General features: G+C 44.7%; 1 protein-coding gene across 3 annotated transcripts in view; it reads left to right on the forward strand.

The window, feature by feature from the left end:
* The window catches only part of ankhb (ANKH inorganic pyrophosphate transport regulator b), an 80541-nt gene that overhangs the window by 24342 nt on the left and 37049 nt on the right, over positions 1-19150 (forward strand). For 2 of the 3 annotated variants that reach the window (XM_071362573.1, XM_071362575.1), the window contains exon 2: positions 8126-8342. In XM_071362573.1, coding sequence (XP_071218674.1) covers positions 8126-8342 — 217 coding nt within the window. Of the gene's footprint in view, positions 1-1365; positions 1494-8125; positions 8343-19150 lie in introns of those variants that run through there. The other variant, XM_071362574.1, reaches the window with a different exon arrangement.

Consider the following 19150-nt stretch of genomic DNA (forward strand, 5'->3'; position numbering starts at 1 on the left):
GCGACGGTCTACAGTCCGGAGCCTCCAGCGACGGTCCCCAGTCCGGGGCCCACAACGAGGGTCCCCGCACCAGAGGCACCAACAAAGTGGGGTGAGCCAGAGGTGGAGCGGGGTCTACGTCCCGCACCAGAGCCGCCACCGCGGATAGATGCCCACCCAGACCCTCCCCTATAGGCTCAGGTTTTGTGGCCGGAGTCCTCACCTTTGTACTGTCACGCCCTGATCTTAGAGAGCCTTTTATGTCTCTATTTGGTTTAGTCAAGGTGTGTTTTGGGGTGAGCATTCTATGTTCTGATTTCTATGTTTTTGTATTTCTATGTGTTGGCCGGGTATGGTTCTCAATCAGGGACAGCTGTCTATCGTTGTCTCTGATTGGGAATAATAGTTAGGCAGCCTTTTTCCCTTTTGTCATGGTGGGAAGTTGTCTTTGTTAGGGGCACTATAGCCCTTGTAGCTTCACGGTCGTTTTTGTTATTTCTTGTTTTGTTGGCGACATTTTTCTAATAAAATAAAATGTACGCTAACCACGCTGCACCTTGGTCTTCCTTGAACGACGGTCGTGACAGATATAGGGGAGGTAATCAGGAAGGTGTAATGAGACAACAGGCGACGTCGAGCGCCCGAGAGGGGGAGAGGGAGTAAACGTGACAGCACCCCCTCCCTGACTTCCGGCTCCAGCCACCGGACGACGGCGACGGTCACTTCTGCTGAGGCGTGGGGACCTGTAGAGCCAGCTGAGACATGGAAGCCTGACAAGCCAGCTGAGGCACGTGAGCCTGACGAGCCAACCGAGGCTTGAGAACCTGTCGAGCCAGCTGAGGCATGGCCGGTCGCTTCAGCTTCAGCAGCGGCACTTGGAAGAGATCCCTGTTGCTTCCCCTTGGTGAGGTGTAACGTGTATGCTAGGAGTCGGGAAGCAAGTACAGAGAGTGAATCATTTAATGAATAAACGAACATGGGACAAAACAAGAAACACAAAAAGCGTACAGACATGAAACAGAAACAGTCAATAACGCCTGGGGAAAGAACCAAGGGGAGTGACAGATAAAAGGGAGGTAATCAGGAAGGTGATGGAGTCCAGGTGAGTGTCATGAGGCGCAGGTGAGTGTAACGATGAGACACCTGGCGACGTCGAGTGCCAGAGAGGGGGAGGGGGAGTAAACGTGACAATTATATTATATTCTTACTATAACATGTACTGTATGTGTGTTGACTGTGATCGGGTAGGTTTGTCTTGTCTGTTTAATGAGCAAAATAAGGAACTGTTGATTTTATTCATTTGGACTTAACATAATTCAACTCGAAATATGTAATTCTGTTGTTTTGAAAATACATTTTATTCGACTTATGTTTCTTAGGTCCTGCCTGAACAAATTAATCATGGACTTCTTTTTGATGGTGTATATTCAATGGATTTATTCAAATAGACGCCCACCCACATCTGCACACCACTACTACCACTCCTCACTGGCATGCCCGCATGCACACGGGAGGTATGACATGCATATGCAGGCAAGAATGTGATAAAAATGGGCCTGTTTGTAAGGGGGTAATATAAACATAGCCCCGTTTTTTTTTACAGGCAAAAAACAGTATTAGTGTGATTGTGTGGTTCTGTGGTGTATGATGTAGTCTGTCTCATTTCAACATTTTACATTTCGGACTGAATTGAGCTGAAATTAACCTCCCCTAACTGCTGCAGAGTTACAGCCAAGGAAGCAATTCAATCACTGGTCCCATTTAACATGCAATGCACATACATGGTAGCGGCATAGAAATTGTAAATGAAATATACTTGTACATCTGAGGGTTCAAATCAAATGGTCCAATTATATTTCAAAGAAAAAAGCTACAATATACTGCATTTGCAAAGAATCCCTTTAATCCATTTCAAACATTTTAGCCTCACAGGCTTCGTCATAGCTCTGAGTCATGGTGGGGGGATTTCAATATCTTGGTAACTGAAGCCTGTGGAATCCCTACTAATTCTGGTTTTGATATTAGGGTATTTAGTTCTGGGCTGTGAGCCATGAAAGACATTTATTGTTCACTCAGAGACAGATAGATGACGGAGCTTCTAATCCTGCAACAAAAACAAAACTGCCATTGTCTGAACTAGATTGCTTCCCCTGAAAAAGGCAGCAATAGTGTGGCGCATCACGACACTTGATAGTACCTGATATCTTTCAGCAAACAGACCGACGGCAATATACTATAAACCTATACTGTACCTGTAATCTTAGCCTATATGAGCTTTGAAAACTGATAGTTGGCCACTGTAACATACTGTATGTGCTACACTGGGGCGTCACAAACTGCTTCACTGGATTTTTTATTAAACATATAAATACATGTAACGGTTGCTCTCCTCCTCTTCGTCTGAAGAGGAGGAGTAGGGATCGGACCAAAACGCAGCGTTGTATGAAGACATAATGAAGATTTATTATAGCAAAGACGAACACGAAAAACACTTGGAAAATTACAAAACAACAAAACGACGTAGACAGACCTGAACATGTGAACTTACAATATAACACGAAGAACGCACGAACAGGAACAGACTGAACAGACTAACCAAACGAACGAAAACGAAACAGTCCCGTGTGGTGCGACAGACACAGACACAGGAACAATCACTGAGAACAGCCTACCTTAATATGGTTCTCAATCAGAGGAAACGTAAAACACCTGTCCCTGATTGAGAACCATATCAGGCCAATAGACAATGAACCTAAACATAGAAACACATAACATAGAATGCCCACCCCAACTCACGCCCTGACCAACTAAACACATACAAAAACAAGGAAAACAGGTCAGGAACGTGACAATACATTAATACTGGGATTGATACATACAATACACTTTACAGACTTCAAATTGGAAATGACAGAGATTGCATACAAGTAAAACAAAAAGAAACTCTCTAACCAGATCAATAATAACCGTCCACAACCCGAGAGCCCTGCTTTGAGCTCTGTCGAGCCTAGCTGATGACAGTTCTAGTGCAACAATAGACTGGAAGTTAGATAACCATGTACTCTTAAGTGGCAGATTGGGTGTAAACCCTGCATGTAATGGCAGCAAGCAAGAGCCTACAGTGAAGGACAGACAACTGCAGAGGAGTATCATCGTTTAAAATTTTAAAAAAGTGTAGGTAAAGCCATAATCTGAGTTCCAGTAACATCAGACGTCACAGGTGCAATCTGCCTAAAAACTAAGACTGGGGGGGGACATTCCCAAGACATATGTAGTGTAGCATCTATTGAGTTGTTATTACATACAGTATATGACAAAAAGGATTATTAGATAAACGATTCCAAAGGAAGTTAAGAGGTGTGGTGTAAGCCCTATCTAGGAGTTTGAAATGGACGAGCTAGGTTTCTGAAGGAGAATAAAGTATTGTCCCATACCCTACACTCTTAGGGGGAAAAACTGTTCCAAAAGGGTTCTTCGGCTGTCCCCATATGAGAACCTTTTTTGGTTCCAGAGAGAACCTTTTTTGGCTCCTTCCATGTAGAACCCTCTGTGGAAAGTGTCCTACATCGATCCCAAAATGGTTCTAACTGGAACCAAAAGGGTTCCATCTGGGACCAAAAAGGGTTCTTCTATGGGGACAGCCGAAGAACCCTTTTAAGTTCTTAATAGCACCTTATTTTCTAAAAGTGTATCCCACTGTCCCACAGCGCAGACACTGTAGGTCTGTCTGGTACTTACGTAATAAATCTATTGTACAGATCTGATACCAAACCTTTAAACACAGACAGCCATTCAATAAAAGTGTGAGTACATAAGGGAGTATCTAAGGGAACTTTGCAGACACAAATTATTGAAGGGAGCTGCAGGTATAAATAATATGAACGAGTGGTGAGATAGAAGGTTTCCTTCAGGTCCTGGAAAGTACACAGACTACTGTTGTCATAGAGGTCACCCAGTATATGCACACCTTTAGAAGACCATCCTAGATTTACGCAAAGGTTGACCTCCCAACATTAGGGCAAGGTTGTTCCATTTCGGAGATGATGCTATAAGTGATGGAATTCTGATGAATTTACGCTGTGCACCTTATGCAATACAGTTAAAGAATGGGCCAAAATGGGGTCTAGTACTACAAGCTTGTAGTAGTTGCTCTGCTGCAAGTATAAGCATGTTAAAGGGTAAGTGGCATAAACATAACCATATGTAACATATTGTCACGTTGGTATGAATGAGTCGGGAGACAGGAGCAGGAATGCGTATTTTTTATTTTTATTATACCCAAATTACAGGGTGCCCGTGTAAAGGCATGGGGACAAAGACCAAACAAACACTATACAAAACACAGGGTAGAAACCCAAACAAAAGAGCGAGGAGTACCTCGAATAAATAACACCGGCGCACAATAATAAACACACGTTTACACACGTCTGCGCAATCCACAATGGCACGAAAGCCAAAACACAGCACAGCTACTCACATGATCCAACGGACATTGTACCAATAACCAACGGGACACTGGTAAACCAAGGGCACACTTATACAATTACTAATCACTGGGAATAGGGGGCAGGTGTGCGTAAGGAAAATTCCAGATGGATCCGTGACACATGGATTTACACATGTATACGTATCAAAAGTCCCAATGCAAAGTTACACCTCACTTTTCAATTTATGTAAGACCGATCAGGAAAAAAAATTCAGGGTGTGACGCAATTTGGAGGACCCAGCAAGCCAGCTTATTCCCTATAATGTAAACTCCAACAGAAATAACTTCAAATGTATAACTTCAAATTAAACCAAATTGTTTGCACTCATGACTACTAGTTTCAATTACATTTTCAGTCAACTTATTATTTGTATTGTTACAAATCAGCTTGCAATGTTCCTTGCCAACTAGCCTGCTACCAACCTGCTAACATTACGTTAGCAATGTATGATTCAGCCAGTTGCTATCAACACCTAGCTCACAGATACATAAAAGTAAATCAAATATTTGGAAATACATAATGCCATTTAACCAGTTTTCAAATAACGTTACTGGTATATGCAGTTATCTTAGCCAGCAAGCCAGACAGCTAAAGTTAGTTAGCCAGTTAACTAGCCTAGCTAGCCTACCAGAGAATACCAGAGAATAACACCAACTAGTCAGGCAGGAACCCACAAACACACACAAAAAAAGCCAGCAGAGAGAGCGGAGGTTTGCCGATTGATGGCCGAGTTAGCTACCGAAGAAGAGCTCAGCAGAGAGGCGCTTCAGACGGAGAGGCCTTTTCACCGGCCGAGGGAGAGTCAGCTAATCCAGTAGCGATATAGTGGGATAAATCCAAAGTAGATAGATTTCAGAGGCAATAATCCAGAGGTGGTATTGGGCACAGGACACAAGGGGAACAGTCAACAATAAGAAGGCAATCAGAGGAAGGCTCCAGCAGATGGCAATGATCATAACATCACAGTCAGTTAGCTACAGTAGTGCGCTAGTACTAAGCCATTGTTGGAAAACTTGGGTAGCCTACTTCACAGAGAAGAGGTCGTAAAGTTGACCAAACAAGGTGGAGAACGCAAAACAAATTAGGACGAGGTACTCAACAATTAGAGCAGGTAAGAATTATTTTTCTCTTTCCTTTTGAGCCAGAGGCAAGCCTGCCGGTGCAGGGGAAGTCAGCGCTGCCTGGAGCAGCTGAGCAGGATCATGCAGTGCCCACGTGTGGGGAATCTGATTGGTTGTTTACATCACACCTTGGTGGATTGTAGCTCACCACTGCCAACACTCGGTCTGCATGGCTAGTGGCTAACATTAGCCAACTCGAGCTAGCTAACACAGAGTAGATTCGCCATATGAACTTGAGAAATAGTGCATTGTGAGTAGTTTAGAAGATATCTGGAAATAAGTTCAATAAATATGCAAATCCCCCAAAACAACTATGTTTGTAGTTATAAGCTCAGCAAAAAAAATGATCGTCCTCACTGTCAACTGCGTTTATTTTCAGCAAATTTAACATGTGTAAATATTTGTATGAACATAACAAGATTAACAACTGAGACATAAACTGAACAAGTTCCACAGACATTCCATTTCTGTTAGTCACATATTGTGTCCCTGAACAAAGGGGGGGTCAAAATCAAAAGTAACAGTCAGTATCTGGTGTGGCCACCAGCTGCATTAAGTACTGCAGTGCATCCCCTCCTCATGGACTGCACCAGATTTGCCAGTTCTTGCTGTGAGATGTTACCCCACTCTTCCACCAAGGCACCTCAAGTTCCCGGACATTTCTGGTGGTAATGTCCCTAGCCCTAGCCCTCACCCTCCGATCCAACAGGTCCCAGACGTGCTCAATGGGATTGAGATCCGGGCTCTTCACTGGCCATGGCAGAACACTGACATTCCTGTCTTGTAGGAAATCACGCACAGAACTATCAGTATGGCTGATGGCATTGTCATGCTGGAGGGTCATGTCAGGATGAGCCTGCAGGAAGGGTACCACATGAGGGAGGAGGATGTCTTCCCTGTAACGCACAGCGTTGAGATTGCCTGCTGTGACACACCGCCCCAGACATTGACTGACCCTCCACCTCCAAATCGATCCCACTACAGAGAACAGTCCTGGGTGTAACGCTCATTCCTTCGACGATAAACACGGATCCGACCATCAATCACCCCTAGTGAGACAAAACCGTGACTCGTCAGTGAAGAGCACCTTTTGTCAGTCCTGTCTGGTCCAGCGATGGTGGGTTTGTGCCCATAGGCGACGTTGTTGCCGGTGATGTCTGGTGAGGACCTGCCTTACAACAGGCCTACAAGCCCTCAGTCCAGCCTCTCTCAGCCTGTTGCGGACAGTCCGAGCACTAATGGAGGGATTGTGCATTCCTGGTGTAACTCGGGCTGTTGTTGTTGCCATCCTGTACCTGTCCCGCAGGTGTGATATTCGGATGTACCGATCCTGTGCAGGTGTTGTTAGACGTGGTCGGCCACTGCGAGGACGATCAGCTGTCCGTCCTGTCTCCCTGTAGAGCTGTCTTAGGTGTCTCACTGTACGGGCATTGCAATTTATTGCCCTGGCCACATCTACAGTCCTCATGCATCCTTGCAGCATGCCTAAGGCACGTTCACGCAGATGAGCAGGGACCCTGGGAATCTTTCTTTTGGTGTTTTTCAGAGTCAGTAGAAAGGCCTCTTTAGTGTCCTACGTTTTCATAACTGTGACCTTAATTGCCTACCATCTGTAAGCTGTTAGTGTCTTAATGACGGTTCCACAGGTGCATGTTCATTAATTATTTATGGTTGACTGAACAAGCATGGAAAACAGTGTTTAAACCCTTTACATTAAGATCTGAGAAGTTATTTGGATTTTTACGAATTGTCTTTGAAAGACAGGATCCTGAAAAAGGGCTGTTTCTTTTTTTGCTGAGTTTAGGTAACCAGATCATGACTACAACTAAGTTACTACACTATGTTGTTACGTTTGTGAGTAAAAACTCATGCTTCCTACCCTTAGTGTGTGTCATGAGTGTGGCAGGGTCAGTCTAGCAAAAGTGTTTAATTTCTTGGTATATCTGGCCCTTATGTAAGTGACATTAAAAACTGAAAACAAAAATGACCTCCCGAGCTAGCTGAGTCACTAGAGTTTCTGGGTTCGAGTCCAGGCTCTGTCGCAGCCGGCAGCGACTGGGAGGCCCATGGGTCGGCGCACAATTGGCCCAGCGTCGTCCGGGTTAGGGGAGGGTTTGGCCGGCAGGGATGTCCTTGTCCCATCGTACACTAGCGACTCCTGAGGCGGCTCGAGCGCAGTGCATGCTGACACAGTCGCCAGGTGCACGGTGTTTCCTCCGACACATTGGTGTAGCTGGCGTCCGGGTTAAGTGGGCATTGTGTCAAGAAGCAGTGCGGCTTGGTTGGGTTGTGTTTCGGAGGACGCACGGCTCTCAACCTTCACCTCTCCCGAGTCCGTACAGGAGTTGCAGCGATGAGACAAGACTGTAACTACCAATTGGATACTACGAAATCAGGGAGGAAAAGGGGTAACAAAAAAAAATGGATGCAAAGATAAATGCAACCATCAGCACAAATAGGTAATTTTTTAAAATATATCTATATTTTCTCTTCTACTCCTCTCATTCTCTCTCAACTCCTCTATTCTCTCTCTCACAGGCTCTGAACAGGGGTATTGCAGCGGTCAAAGAGGATGCGGTTGAGATGCTGGCCAGCTACGGCTTGGCCTACTCCCTAATGAAGTTCTTCACAGGGCCTATGAGTGACTTCAAGAACGTGGGCCTGGTGTTTGTCAACAGCAAACGCGACCGCTCCAAAGCCGTGCTGTGCATGGTCACCGCCGGGATAATAGCGCTCATCTTTCACGTTCTCATCGGTGAGCTGATATATCACAAGTTATAATAAGGCAGTTGTTCTAAGTTCATGAGGTGTATAATTCATGTTTTTACTAAATCTATATATTTTATTAGTGAAATTACCAATGAGCTGCAGGGAATCTTTCACTTTTCCATGCTTATCTCTGCTTTCCTCTGTCTTTTACTGTATTTATTTACACAAAGTATCACAAGTCTGGATAAAATAGAACCAAATATGGCATTCTGCATCTATATTCATATTTAGCAAGCTATAACAAATGTTCTTAACACTAGAACCACTGGGGCTCAAGAGATCCCCCTTCAAGCTAATGTGCAGTCATTCTGTCTACAACATTCTAACAGTGTAATTAATACATTTCATATATGCTATCACAAAAATAATAAGATTAGAATACGATTATTATAATTTTTTAATAACACAATAGAATTGTCTTTAGTTTGTTACTGTAGGACATTTGTAAAAACTAAAAAACACTTAAAACACCAATGTTAATCTTGGAGTGCCTTTTTTACAACTATGAAACAGAAAGCATATGTTTTGGAATACAGTGACAGCTTCTTTTTATAACAACAAAATATTTAAAAAAATACCTCAACCACCAAGAAGCACAGTCAGCAAGAACCACGGCGATGAAAAGATCAGTAGCCTTAACGTCACCATAAGAACCACGGTGATGAAAAGATCAGTAGCCTTAACGTCACCACAAGAACCACGGTGATGAAAAGATCAGTAGCCTTAACGTCACCATAACGACCACGGTGATGAAAAGATCAGTAGCCTTAATGTCACCACAAGAACCACGGTGATGAAAAGATCAGTAGCCTTAACGTCACCACAAGAACCACGTGGTGAAAAGATCAGTAGCCTTAATGTCACCACAAGAACCACGGTGATGAAAAGATCAGTAGCCTTAACGTCACCACAAGAACCACGTGGTGAAAAGATCAGTAGCCTTAACGTCACCATAAGAACCACGGTGATGAAAAGATCAGTAGCCTTAACGTCACAATAAGAACCACGGTGATGAAAAGATCAGTAGCCTTAACGTCACCACAAGAACCACGTGGTGAAAAGATCAGTAGCCTTAACGTCACCATAAGTGCAAATTGTGCAAAGTGTGCTGATAGTCGGCCCGTAGCATTGTCACCGGCTTGTTTGATCCAACCATGCTGTCCCTTCCTTGCTCCTGTTTCACACAGCAAAATCAATGGTGTACAACTCTGAAAGTGTTAAATGCACACTCATTTCAGTGAACATATGAGTCCAATTGAACTGGTGTTAAAATAACACTTTTGAAAGTCTTAAAGATTTAACTCTGTTGCAGTGTTCTCTATGCAATTCTTAAAATGTTCAAATGAACATGATTGTGGTGTTATCGTAGCTCTATTGTAGAGTAATGCTCCACACCTACAGTGTAAAACATGATACTTGATTTAGAGTAAACTGGACTCACTTTGTTTAGTGCTAACACTGTTACACTTTCTCGGGTTTTCTGTAGTGTTACAGTAAATAATGTTTGAGAGTTGTTTTAACACTGTATGGTGTAAAGCCTAATTAGCTAATTTCCCACGGTGTCTCTTCTTTTCCAGTGAATTGTAGAGTTACCACCCGTGACTATATTTGTTAGTGACAAAGACAATTTGATTTAATTCTTTCATTTTAAAAGCATGTGGCTTTCACCAAGTGAGTGCCTAGGTGAAAGCTAACATTTAAATGAAACTATGATAATACATACACTATATGACCAAAAGTATGTGGACACCTGCTCGTCGAACATCTCATTCCTAAGGCTGCTATAACAGCCTGCACTCTACTGGGAAGGCTTTCCAAAAGATGTTGGAACATTGCTGCGGGGACTTGCTTCCATTCAGCCACAAGAGCATTAGTGAGGTCGGGCACTGATTTTGAGCGATTAGGCCGGGCTTGCAGTCGGCCTTCCTATTCATCCCAAAGGTGTTCGATGGGGTTGAGGTCAAGGCTTTGTGCAGGCCAGCCAAGTTCTTCCACACCGATCTCAACAAACCATTTCTGTATGGACCTTGCACCAAACTTTACAGTTGGCACTATGCATTGGGGCAGGTAGCGTTCTCCTGGCATCCGCCGAACCCATTTTCATCCGTCGGACTGCCAGATAGTGAAGCGATATTCATCACTCCAGAGAACGCGTTTCCACTGCTCCAGAGTACAATGGAGGCAAACTTTACACCACTAGAGCCAACGCTTGGCATTGCGCATGGTGATCTTTGGCTTGTGTGCGGCTGCTCGGCCATGGAAACCCATTTCATGAAGCTCCCGACGAACAGTTCTTGTGCTGAAGTTGCTGCCAGAGGCAGTTTGAAACTCGTTAGTGAGTGTTGCATCCGAGGACAGACCATTTTTATGCACTTCAGCACTCGGCGGTCCCGTTCTGTGAGCTTGTGTGGCCTACCACTTAGCGGCTGAGCCGTTGTTGCTCCTAGACATTTCCACTTCACAATAACAGTACATACAGTTGACCGGGGCAGCTCTAGCTGGGCAGAAAATTGACAAACTGACTTGTTGGAAAGGTGGCATCTTATGACGGTGCCACATTGAAAGTCATTGAGCTCCTCAGTAAAGCCATGTTTGGCTATGGAGATTGCATGGCTGTGTGCTCGATTTTATATACCTGTCAGCAACAGGTGTCGCTGAAATAGCCAAATCCACTAATTTGAGTTTTGTATATACAGTGGGGAGAACAAGTATTTGATACACTGACGATTTTGCAGGTTTTCCTACTTACAAAGCATGTAGAGGTCTGTAATTTTTATCATAGGTACACTTCAACTGTGAGAGAAGGAATCTAAAACAAAAATCCAGAAAATCACATTGTATGATTTTTAAGTAATTAATTTGCATTTTATTGCATGACATAAGTATTTGATACATCAGCAAAGCAGAACTTAATATTTGGTACAGAAACCTTAGTTTGCAATTACAGAGATCATACGTTTCCTGTAGTTCTTGACCAGTTTTGCACACACTGCAGCAGGGATTTTGGCCCACTCCTCCATACAGACCTTCTCCAGATCCTTCAGGTTTCGGGGCTGTCGCTGGGCAATACGGACTTTCGGCTCCCTCCAAAGATTTTCTATTGGGTTCAGGTCTGGAGACTGGCTAGGCCACTCCAGGACCTTGAGATGCTTCTTACGGAGCCACTCCTTAGTTGCCCTGGCTGTGTGTTTCGGGTCGTTGTCATGCTGGAAGACCCAGCCACGACCCATCTTCAATGCTCTTACTGAGGGAAGGAGGTTGTTGGTCAAGATCTCGCGATACATGGCCCCATCCATCCTCCCCTCAATACGGTGCAGTCGTCCTGTCCCCTTTGGAGAAAAGCATCCCCAAAGAATGATGTTTCCACCTCCATGCTTCACGGTTGGGATGGTGTTCTTGGGGTTGTACTCATCCTTCTATTCCTCCAAACACGGCGAGTGGAGTTTAGAGCAAAAAGCTCTATTTTTGTCTCATCAGACCACATGACCTTCTCCCATTCCTCCTCTGGATCATCCAGATGGTCATTGGCAAACTTCAGACGGGCCTGGACATGCGCTGGCTTGAGCAGGGGGACCTTGCGTGCGCTGCAGGATTTTAATTCATGACGGCGTAGTGTGTTACTAATGGTTTTCTTTGAGACTGTGGTCCCAGCTCTCTTCAGGTCATTGACCAGGTCCTGCCGTGTAGTTCTGGGCTGATCCCTCACATTCCTCATGATCATTGATGCCCCACGAGGTGAGATCTTGCATGGAGCCCCAGACCGAGGGTGATTGACCGTCATCTTGAACTTCTTCCATTTTCTAATAATTGTGCCAACAGTTGTTGCCTTCTCACCAAGCTGCTTGCCTATTGTCCTGTAGCCCATCCCAGCCTTGTACAGGTCTACAATTTATCCCTGATGTCCTTACACAGCTCTCTGGTCTTGGCCATTGTGGAGAGGTTGGAGTCTGTTTGATTGAGTGTGTGGACAGGTGTCTTTTATACAGGTAACGAGTTCAAACAGGTGCAGTTAATACAGGTAATGAGTGGAGAACAGGAGGACTTCTTAAAGAAAAACTAACAGGTCTGTGAGAGCCGGAATTCTTACTGGTTGGTAGGTGATCAAATACTTATGTCATGCAATAAAATGCAAATTAATTACTTAAAAATCATACAATGTGATTTTCTTGATTTTTGTTTTAGATTCCGTCTCTCACAGTTGAAGTGTACCTATGATAAAAATGACAGACCTCTACATGCTTTGTAAGTAGGAAAATCTGCAAAATCGGCAGTGTATCAAATACTTGTTCTCCCCACTGTATAGTGTATATCTTAAGGCCTTACTTTGATGGCCTAGTTTCATCCTAACAGAGCGGTGTTAGGAAACTCCTGGTTTACAGGCCACATCAGGCCTGCAAGTCACATTATGCTGGCTTGGAAAGTGATGTGTAATTCCTATTGGAATCCAGCCAGAGTTAAGATATCCAACAGTTGGATTCTTTATTCACCCGCAACATGCATTCAGAATGACTGTCAGGGTCAGGAAATTTATACGAAGGCTACCTAAACCATTTAACCTGGAACAACCATTTCAGTAACGGGTGCAATGAATCTAATTCACTGATTGGATGAGTTTACAAAATTGTGTAGCATAAGATTAATCTATCAATCAATGTACATGCAAAAACACATATTAAAAACAATCCCCAAAAAAATCTACCTACGGTCCAAATGCTGGGAAATATGCTAATGATGGACGTGTTTTTGATGGGACTGTTTTACTCTTCAAAGTGTTAAACAATAACTCTGGTTATTAACACCAATACTGTGGGTTATTTTACACCACTGAGTGTTACTTTCACCCTTACATAGTGAATTTAACTCCTGAATCAGCACTAGAAATGTTAGACTGAATAATCAACACTGGCCAATTTGCTGTGCACTGTTTCATTTGGTGGTCGCCCAGTGGGCTTTTTTGCTCAATAGGCCTCGGAGGAGTAGGCTGGGTCTCAAAATCAGAAATGTCATGATTAATTTCTTCCCCACCATCTGAGTCATTTTTATTCCAATTTTGTAAATTACGCACGCTCTCACTCTGTACTCTAAGTAGGCCAGAGTAGACTGATAAGAGAAGGAGGGGCAGGCCCTCCTTAAACTGGTTATAACTACAGTTCTGTTTGTGATATTAAGATTCTAACAACGATGTTGTGCTATATAGACTTATTTAAGAAAAGTCAAGGACGGAGGGGGGTATGACTTAAAAAATGGCAGAGTAATCAAATAAATACATTCATGAGCAGTCCAAATCACTGCTTTAGCCACTCTGGTGTTAAACTACTTTTCTCTCTGCATTACCAATGTTGGCAGAGCTTCACAATGAATGAAACACTGTGGCAAATGCTCCAGACAGTACTCATCAAGCTTCTTTCTAGAGTCTCCATTATGTGAAAGAATGTTTCCCCAATGATAAGACTGAACACATTCGAATAGGAACGAGACCAGATGTGTCATAGGTTGTACTTTTCCTCCACAAACTCTGGTTATAAACACTCCACCAAGGAACCGTGTGCGCAGAGCATGATATGAATGTACACCATGTTTACATCGAGATTCTTTCCATGTGACAATATTATTTGTGTTTCTTCTCATGGAAAGGGGACGTGTAACTAAATGCCATTTGCAATCACAAAATCAAAACATTAACAGAAAAAGGTGCCTCTAATTCTAATGTAATTTTAACATTGAGTTCTCAGCAGTATTTTGTTCCTGGCTAGCACCAACTAAACTTGTAACCCCATATTAGAGAAAATGTCCATTGAATATTTTGGCACACCTACTGGAGAGCTCTTCTTTGTCTACACCCATTCAGTATCCTTCACACCCTCTTAAGCCTTAGCCCCACCCATCTCTAAGGATTTTCATGTGAGGCTATGTACTAAACAGAGTGAGTAAGGTAGTGTATGTAGTAAACAACAAAAGATTTCGAGAGTAAAAGTGGTTTAAGTAGTAGCCTACAATAGTCCTTGGCCTACTTTCCAAAATGGAGCAGCAGTAAGACGTGTTTGTTTTCGTGTTTTTCATTTTTTTTGTATACATTTCATTATATTTCAATCTCTTTTTTCAATTTTTTCGAATTAAATATACCTGCAATCCACCTCACCCAATGTGGTACGGGTCTGCTATTTTTTAGACCTTTAACTGGAACCTCCATCAAAGGCCATCCATCAGAAGCTAGCCAGCTAATTAGCTACTAGCTATTTGTCATTGTTAGCCGCTGCTAGCGGTCTTTACCTTTAGCTCGGACACCAGCCGCTTTAGCCCGGATAGCCCGGAAAATACCTGCCCGTCTGCACAGTGCGATATCAGCCCTGAGCATATCGGACTGCTTTTTTCCCACTACATCATCGGATTCCTGCCGCAAGCTCTGGACCATTACACCGGATCTTCGCAGCTAGCTAGCTGCTACCGAGTGGCTACTGTGGCTAACGCCCTTGTCCAAAAGCATGCACCAGTTAGCCTCGAGCTAGGCCCATCTCCTGGCTAGCAAACTAAGTACACCAACTGCAATACCTCTCTTTCCAATTGGCCTGGACCCTTTGTCGACACGGAGCCCCGCCGATCCATCATGACTGGTCTGCTGACGTAATTCGGCCGATGTGCTCTCAACCGGCCTCTGCGTCGTGGATGTTGGTGATGATCCATCTGCTAGCCCCGGCCCGCTAGCTTCCTGAACGCCGTGTCTCCCGCTCGCCTAGCTTAGTAATCGACTACTGAACGGCTCCCTGTTTCATTTATTGCTGCTCTTTGGACCCTATGATCACTCGGCTACACAGCTGATGCCTGCTGGACTGTTCATTAACATGGTACTTCATTTTGTTTATCAGGCCCTGTGTGTAGCTAACTGACCCTCTCTGCCCATTCATCGCCATTTACCCGTTGTTATTGTCTTAGCTGTTTACGCGTTGTCTCACCCGTTGTTGTCTTAGCTCTCCCAATCAACACCTGCTCTCAACTACATTGCTGCACTGAATTTAAATCAAATCAAATCAAATCAAATTTTATTAGTCACATACACATGGTTAGCAGATGTTAATGCGAGTGTAGCGAAATGCTTGTGCTTCTAGTTCCGACAATGCAGTAATAACCAACAAGTAGTCTAACCTAACAATTCCACAACTACTACCTTATACACACACACAAGTGTAAAGGGATAAAGAATATGTACATAAAGATATATGAATGAGTGGTGGTACAGAACGGCATGGCAAGATGCAGTAGATGGTATAGAGTACGGTATATACATATGAGATGAGTACTGTAGGGTATGTAAACATAAAGTGGCATAGTTTAAAGTGGCTAGTGGTACATGTATTACATAAAGATGGCAAGATGCAGTAGATGATATAGAGTACAGTATATACATATGAGATGGGTAATGTAGGGTATGTAAACATTATATTAAGTGGCATTGTTTAAAGTGGCTAGTGGTACATTTTTACATAATTTCCATCAATTCCCATTTTTAAAGTGGCTGGAGTTGAGTCAGTATGTTGGCAGCGGCCGCTAAATGTTAGTGGTGGCTGTTTAACAGTCTGATGGCCTTGAGATAGAAGCTGTTTTTCAGTCTCTCGGTCCCTGCTTTGATGCACCTGTACTGACCTCGCCTTCTGGATGATAGCGGGGTGAACAGGCAGTGGCTTGGGTGGTTGTTGTCCTTGATGATCTTTATGGCCTTCCTGTGACATCGGGTGGTGTAGGTGTCCTGGAGGGCAGGTAGTTTGCCCCCGGTGATGCGTTCTGCAGACCTCACTACCCTCTGGAGAGCCTTACGGTTGTGGGCGGAGCAGTTGCCGTACCAGGCGGTGATACAGCCCGACAGGATGCTCTCGATTGTGCATCTGTAGAAGTTTGTGAGTGCTTTTGGTGACAAGCCAAATTTCTTCAGCCTCCTGAGGTTGAAGAGGCGCTGCTGCGCCTTCTTCACAACGCTGTCTGTGTGGGTGGACCAATTCAGTTTGTCCGTGATGTGTACACCGAGGAACTTAAAACCTTCCACCTTCTCCACTACTGACCCGTCGATGTGGATAGGGGGGTGCTCCCTCTGCTGTTTCCTGAAGTCCACAATCATCTCCTTTGTTTTGTTGACGTTGAGTGTGAGGTTATTTTCCTGACACCACACTCCGAGGGCCCTCACCTCCTCCCTGTAGGCCGTCTCGTCGTTGTTGGTAATCAAGCCTACCACTGTAGTGTCATCCGCAAACTTGATGATTGAGTTGGAGGCGTGCATGGCCACGCAGTCGTGGGTGAACAGGGAGTACAGGAGAGGGCTCAGAACGCACCCTTGTGGGGCCCCAGTGTTGAGGATCAGCGGGGTGGAGATGTTGTTACCTACCCTCACCACCTGGGGGCGGCCCGTCAGGAAGTCCAGGACCCAGTTGCACAGGGCGGGGTCGAGACCCAGGGTCTCGAGCTTGATGACGAGTTTGGAGGGTACTATGGTGTTAAATGCTGAGCTGTAATCGATGAACAGCATTCTCACATGGGTATTCCTCTTGTCCAGATGGGTTAGGGCAGTGTGCAGTGTGGTTGCGATTGCGTCGTCTGTGGACCTATTGGGTCGGTAAGCAAATTGGAGTGGGTCTAGGGTGTCCGGTAGGGTGGAGGTGATATGGTCCTTGACTAGTCTCTCAAAGCACTTCATGATGACGGAAGTGAGTGCTACAGGGCGGTAGTCGTTTAGCTCAGTTACCTTAGCTTTCTTGGGAACAGGAACAATGGTGGCCCTCTTGAAGCATGTGGGAACAGCAGACTGGGATAAGGATTGATTGAATATGTCCGTAAACACACCAGCCAGCTGGTCTGCGCATGCTCTGAGGACGCGGCTGGGAATGCCGTCTGGGCCTGCAGCCTTGCGAGGGTTAACACGTTTAAATGTTTTACTCACCTCGGCTGCAGTGAAGGAGAGCCCGCAGGTTTTGGTAGGGGGCCGTGTCAGTGGCACTGTATTGTCCTCAAAGCGGGCAAAAAAGTTGTTTAGCCTGTCTGGGAGCAAGACATCCTGGTCCGCGACGGGGCTGGTTTTCTTTTTGTAATCCGTGATTGACTGTAGACCCTGCCACATACCTCTTGTGTCTGAGCTGTTGAATTGCGACTCGATTTTGTCTCTGTACTGGGACTTAGCCTGTTTGATTGCCTTGCGGAGAGAATAGCTACACTGTTTGTATTCGGTCATGCTTCCGGTCACCTTGCCCTGGTTAAAAGCAGTGGTTCGCGCTTTCAGTTTCGCGCGAATGCTGCCGTCAATCCACGGTTTCTGGTTTGGGAATGTTTTAATCGTTGCTGTGGGTACGACATCGTCAATGCACTTCCTAATGAACTCGCTCACCGAATCAGCATATTCGTCAATATTGTTGTTGGACGCAATGCGGAACATATTCCAATCCGCGTGATCGAAGCAGTCTTGAAGCGTGGATTCAGATTGGTCGGACCAGCGTTGAACAGACCTGAGCGCGGGAGCTTGTTGTTTTAGTTTCTGTTTGTAGGCTGGAATCAACAAAATGGAGTCGTGGTCAGCTTTTCCGAAAGGGGGGCGGGGGAGGGCCTTATATGCGTCGCGGAAATTAGTATAACAATGATCTAGGGTTTTTCCAGCCCTGGTAGCACAATCGATATGCTGATAGAATTTAGGGAGTTTTGTTTTTAGATTAGCCTTGTTAAAATCCCCAGCTACGATGAATGCAGCCTCAGGGTGTGTGGTTTCCAGTTTACAAAGAGTCAGATAAAGTTCGTTCAGGGCCATCGATGTGTCTGCTTGGGGGGGAATATATACGGCTGTGATTATGATTGAAGAGAATTCCCTTGGTAGGTAATGCGGTCGACATTTGATTGTGAGGAGTTCTAGATCAGGTGAACAGAATGACTTGAGTTCCTGTGTGTTGTTATGATGATCACACCACGTCTCGTTAATCATAAGGCATACCCCCCCGCCCCTCTTCTTACCAGAAAGATGTTTGTTTCTGTCGGCGCGATGCATGAAGAAACCAGCTGGCTGCACCGACTCCGTTAGCGTCTCTTGAGTTAGCCATGTTTCCGTGAAGCAGAGCACGTTGCAATCCCTGATGTCTCTCTGGAATGCTACCCGTGCTCGGATTTCATCAACCTTATTGTCAAGAGACTGGACATTGGCGAGTAGTATGCTAGGGAGTGGAGCGCGATGTGCCCGTCTCCGAAGCCTGACCACGAGACCGCCTCGTTTGCCCCTTTTACGGCATCGCACAGGGTCGCCGGCTGGGATCAGATCCATTGTATTGGGTGGAAGGCAAAACACTGGATCCGTTTCGGGAAAGTCATATTCCTGGTAGGAACGATGATGAGTTGACGTTAATCGTATATTCAGTAGTTCCTCCCGACTGTATGTAATGAAACCTAAGATTACCTGGGGTACCGATGTAAGAAATAACACATAAAAAAAACAAAATACTGCATATTTTCCAAGGAACGCGAAGCGAGGCGGCCATCTCTTTTCGGCGCCGGAAGTAAGCAGGCGCAATCAACAAATATCAGTGGGGAAAAGTTGTGATGGACTACTTTCTGCACACAGTCAGTGTGAACCAGAGTGACTTGACACAGCAATGGGCCAAATGGACAAGACACATTGCCGTGAAGCGTTAATCCATGTATACGGGTAAGAGTATAGCTACATTTTCAGATATTACAAGTTTCTAATTTAGTCAGAAAGTCATTTTCATTGCAAGTTAAAGTATTTGAGGTAGTTAGCTAGCAGGGATCTTACCTAGCCAGTTCGAGTTTAAACCT

Source organism: Salvelinus alpinus, chromosome 23 (assembly GCF_045679555.1).
Source record: "Salvelinus alpinus chromosome 23, SLU_Salpinus.1, whole genome shotgun sequence".
Lineage (NCBI taxonomy): Eukaryota > Metazoa > Chordata > Actinopteri > Salmoniformes > Salmonidae > Salvelinus > Salvelinus alpinus.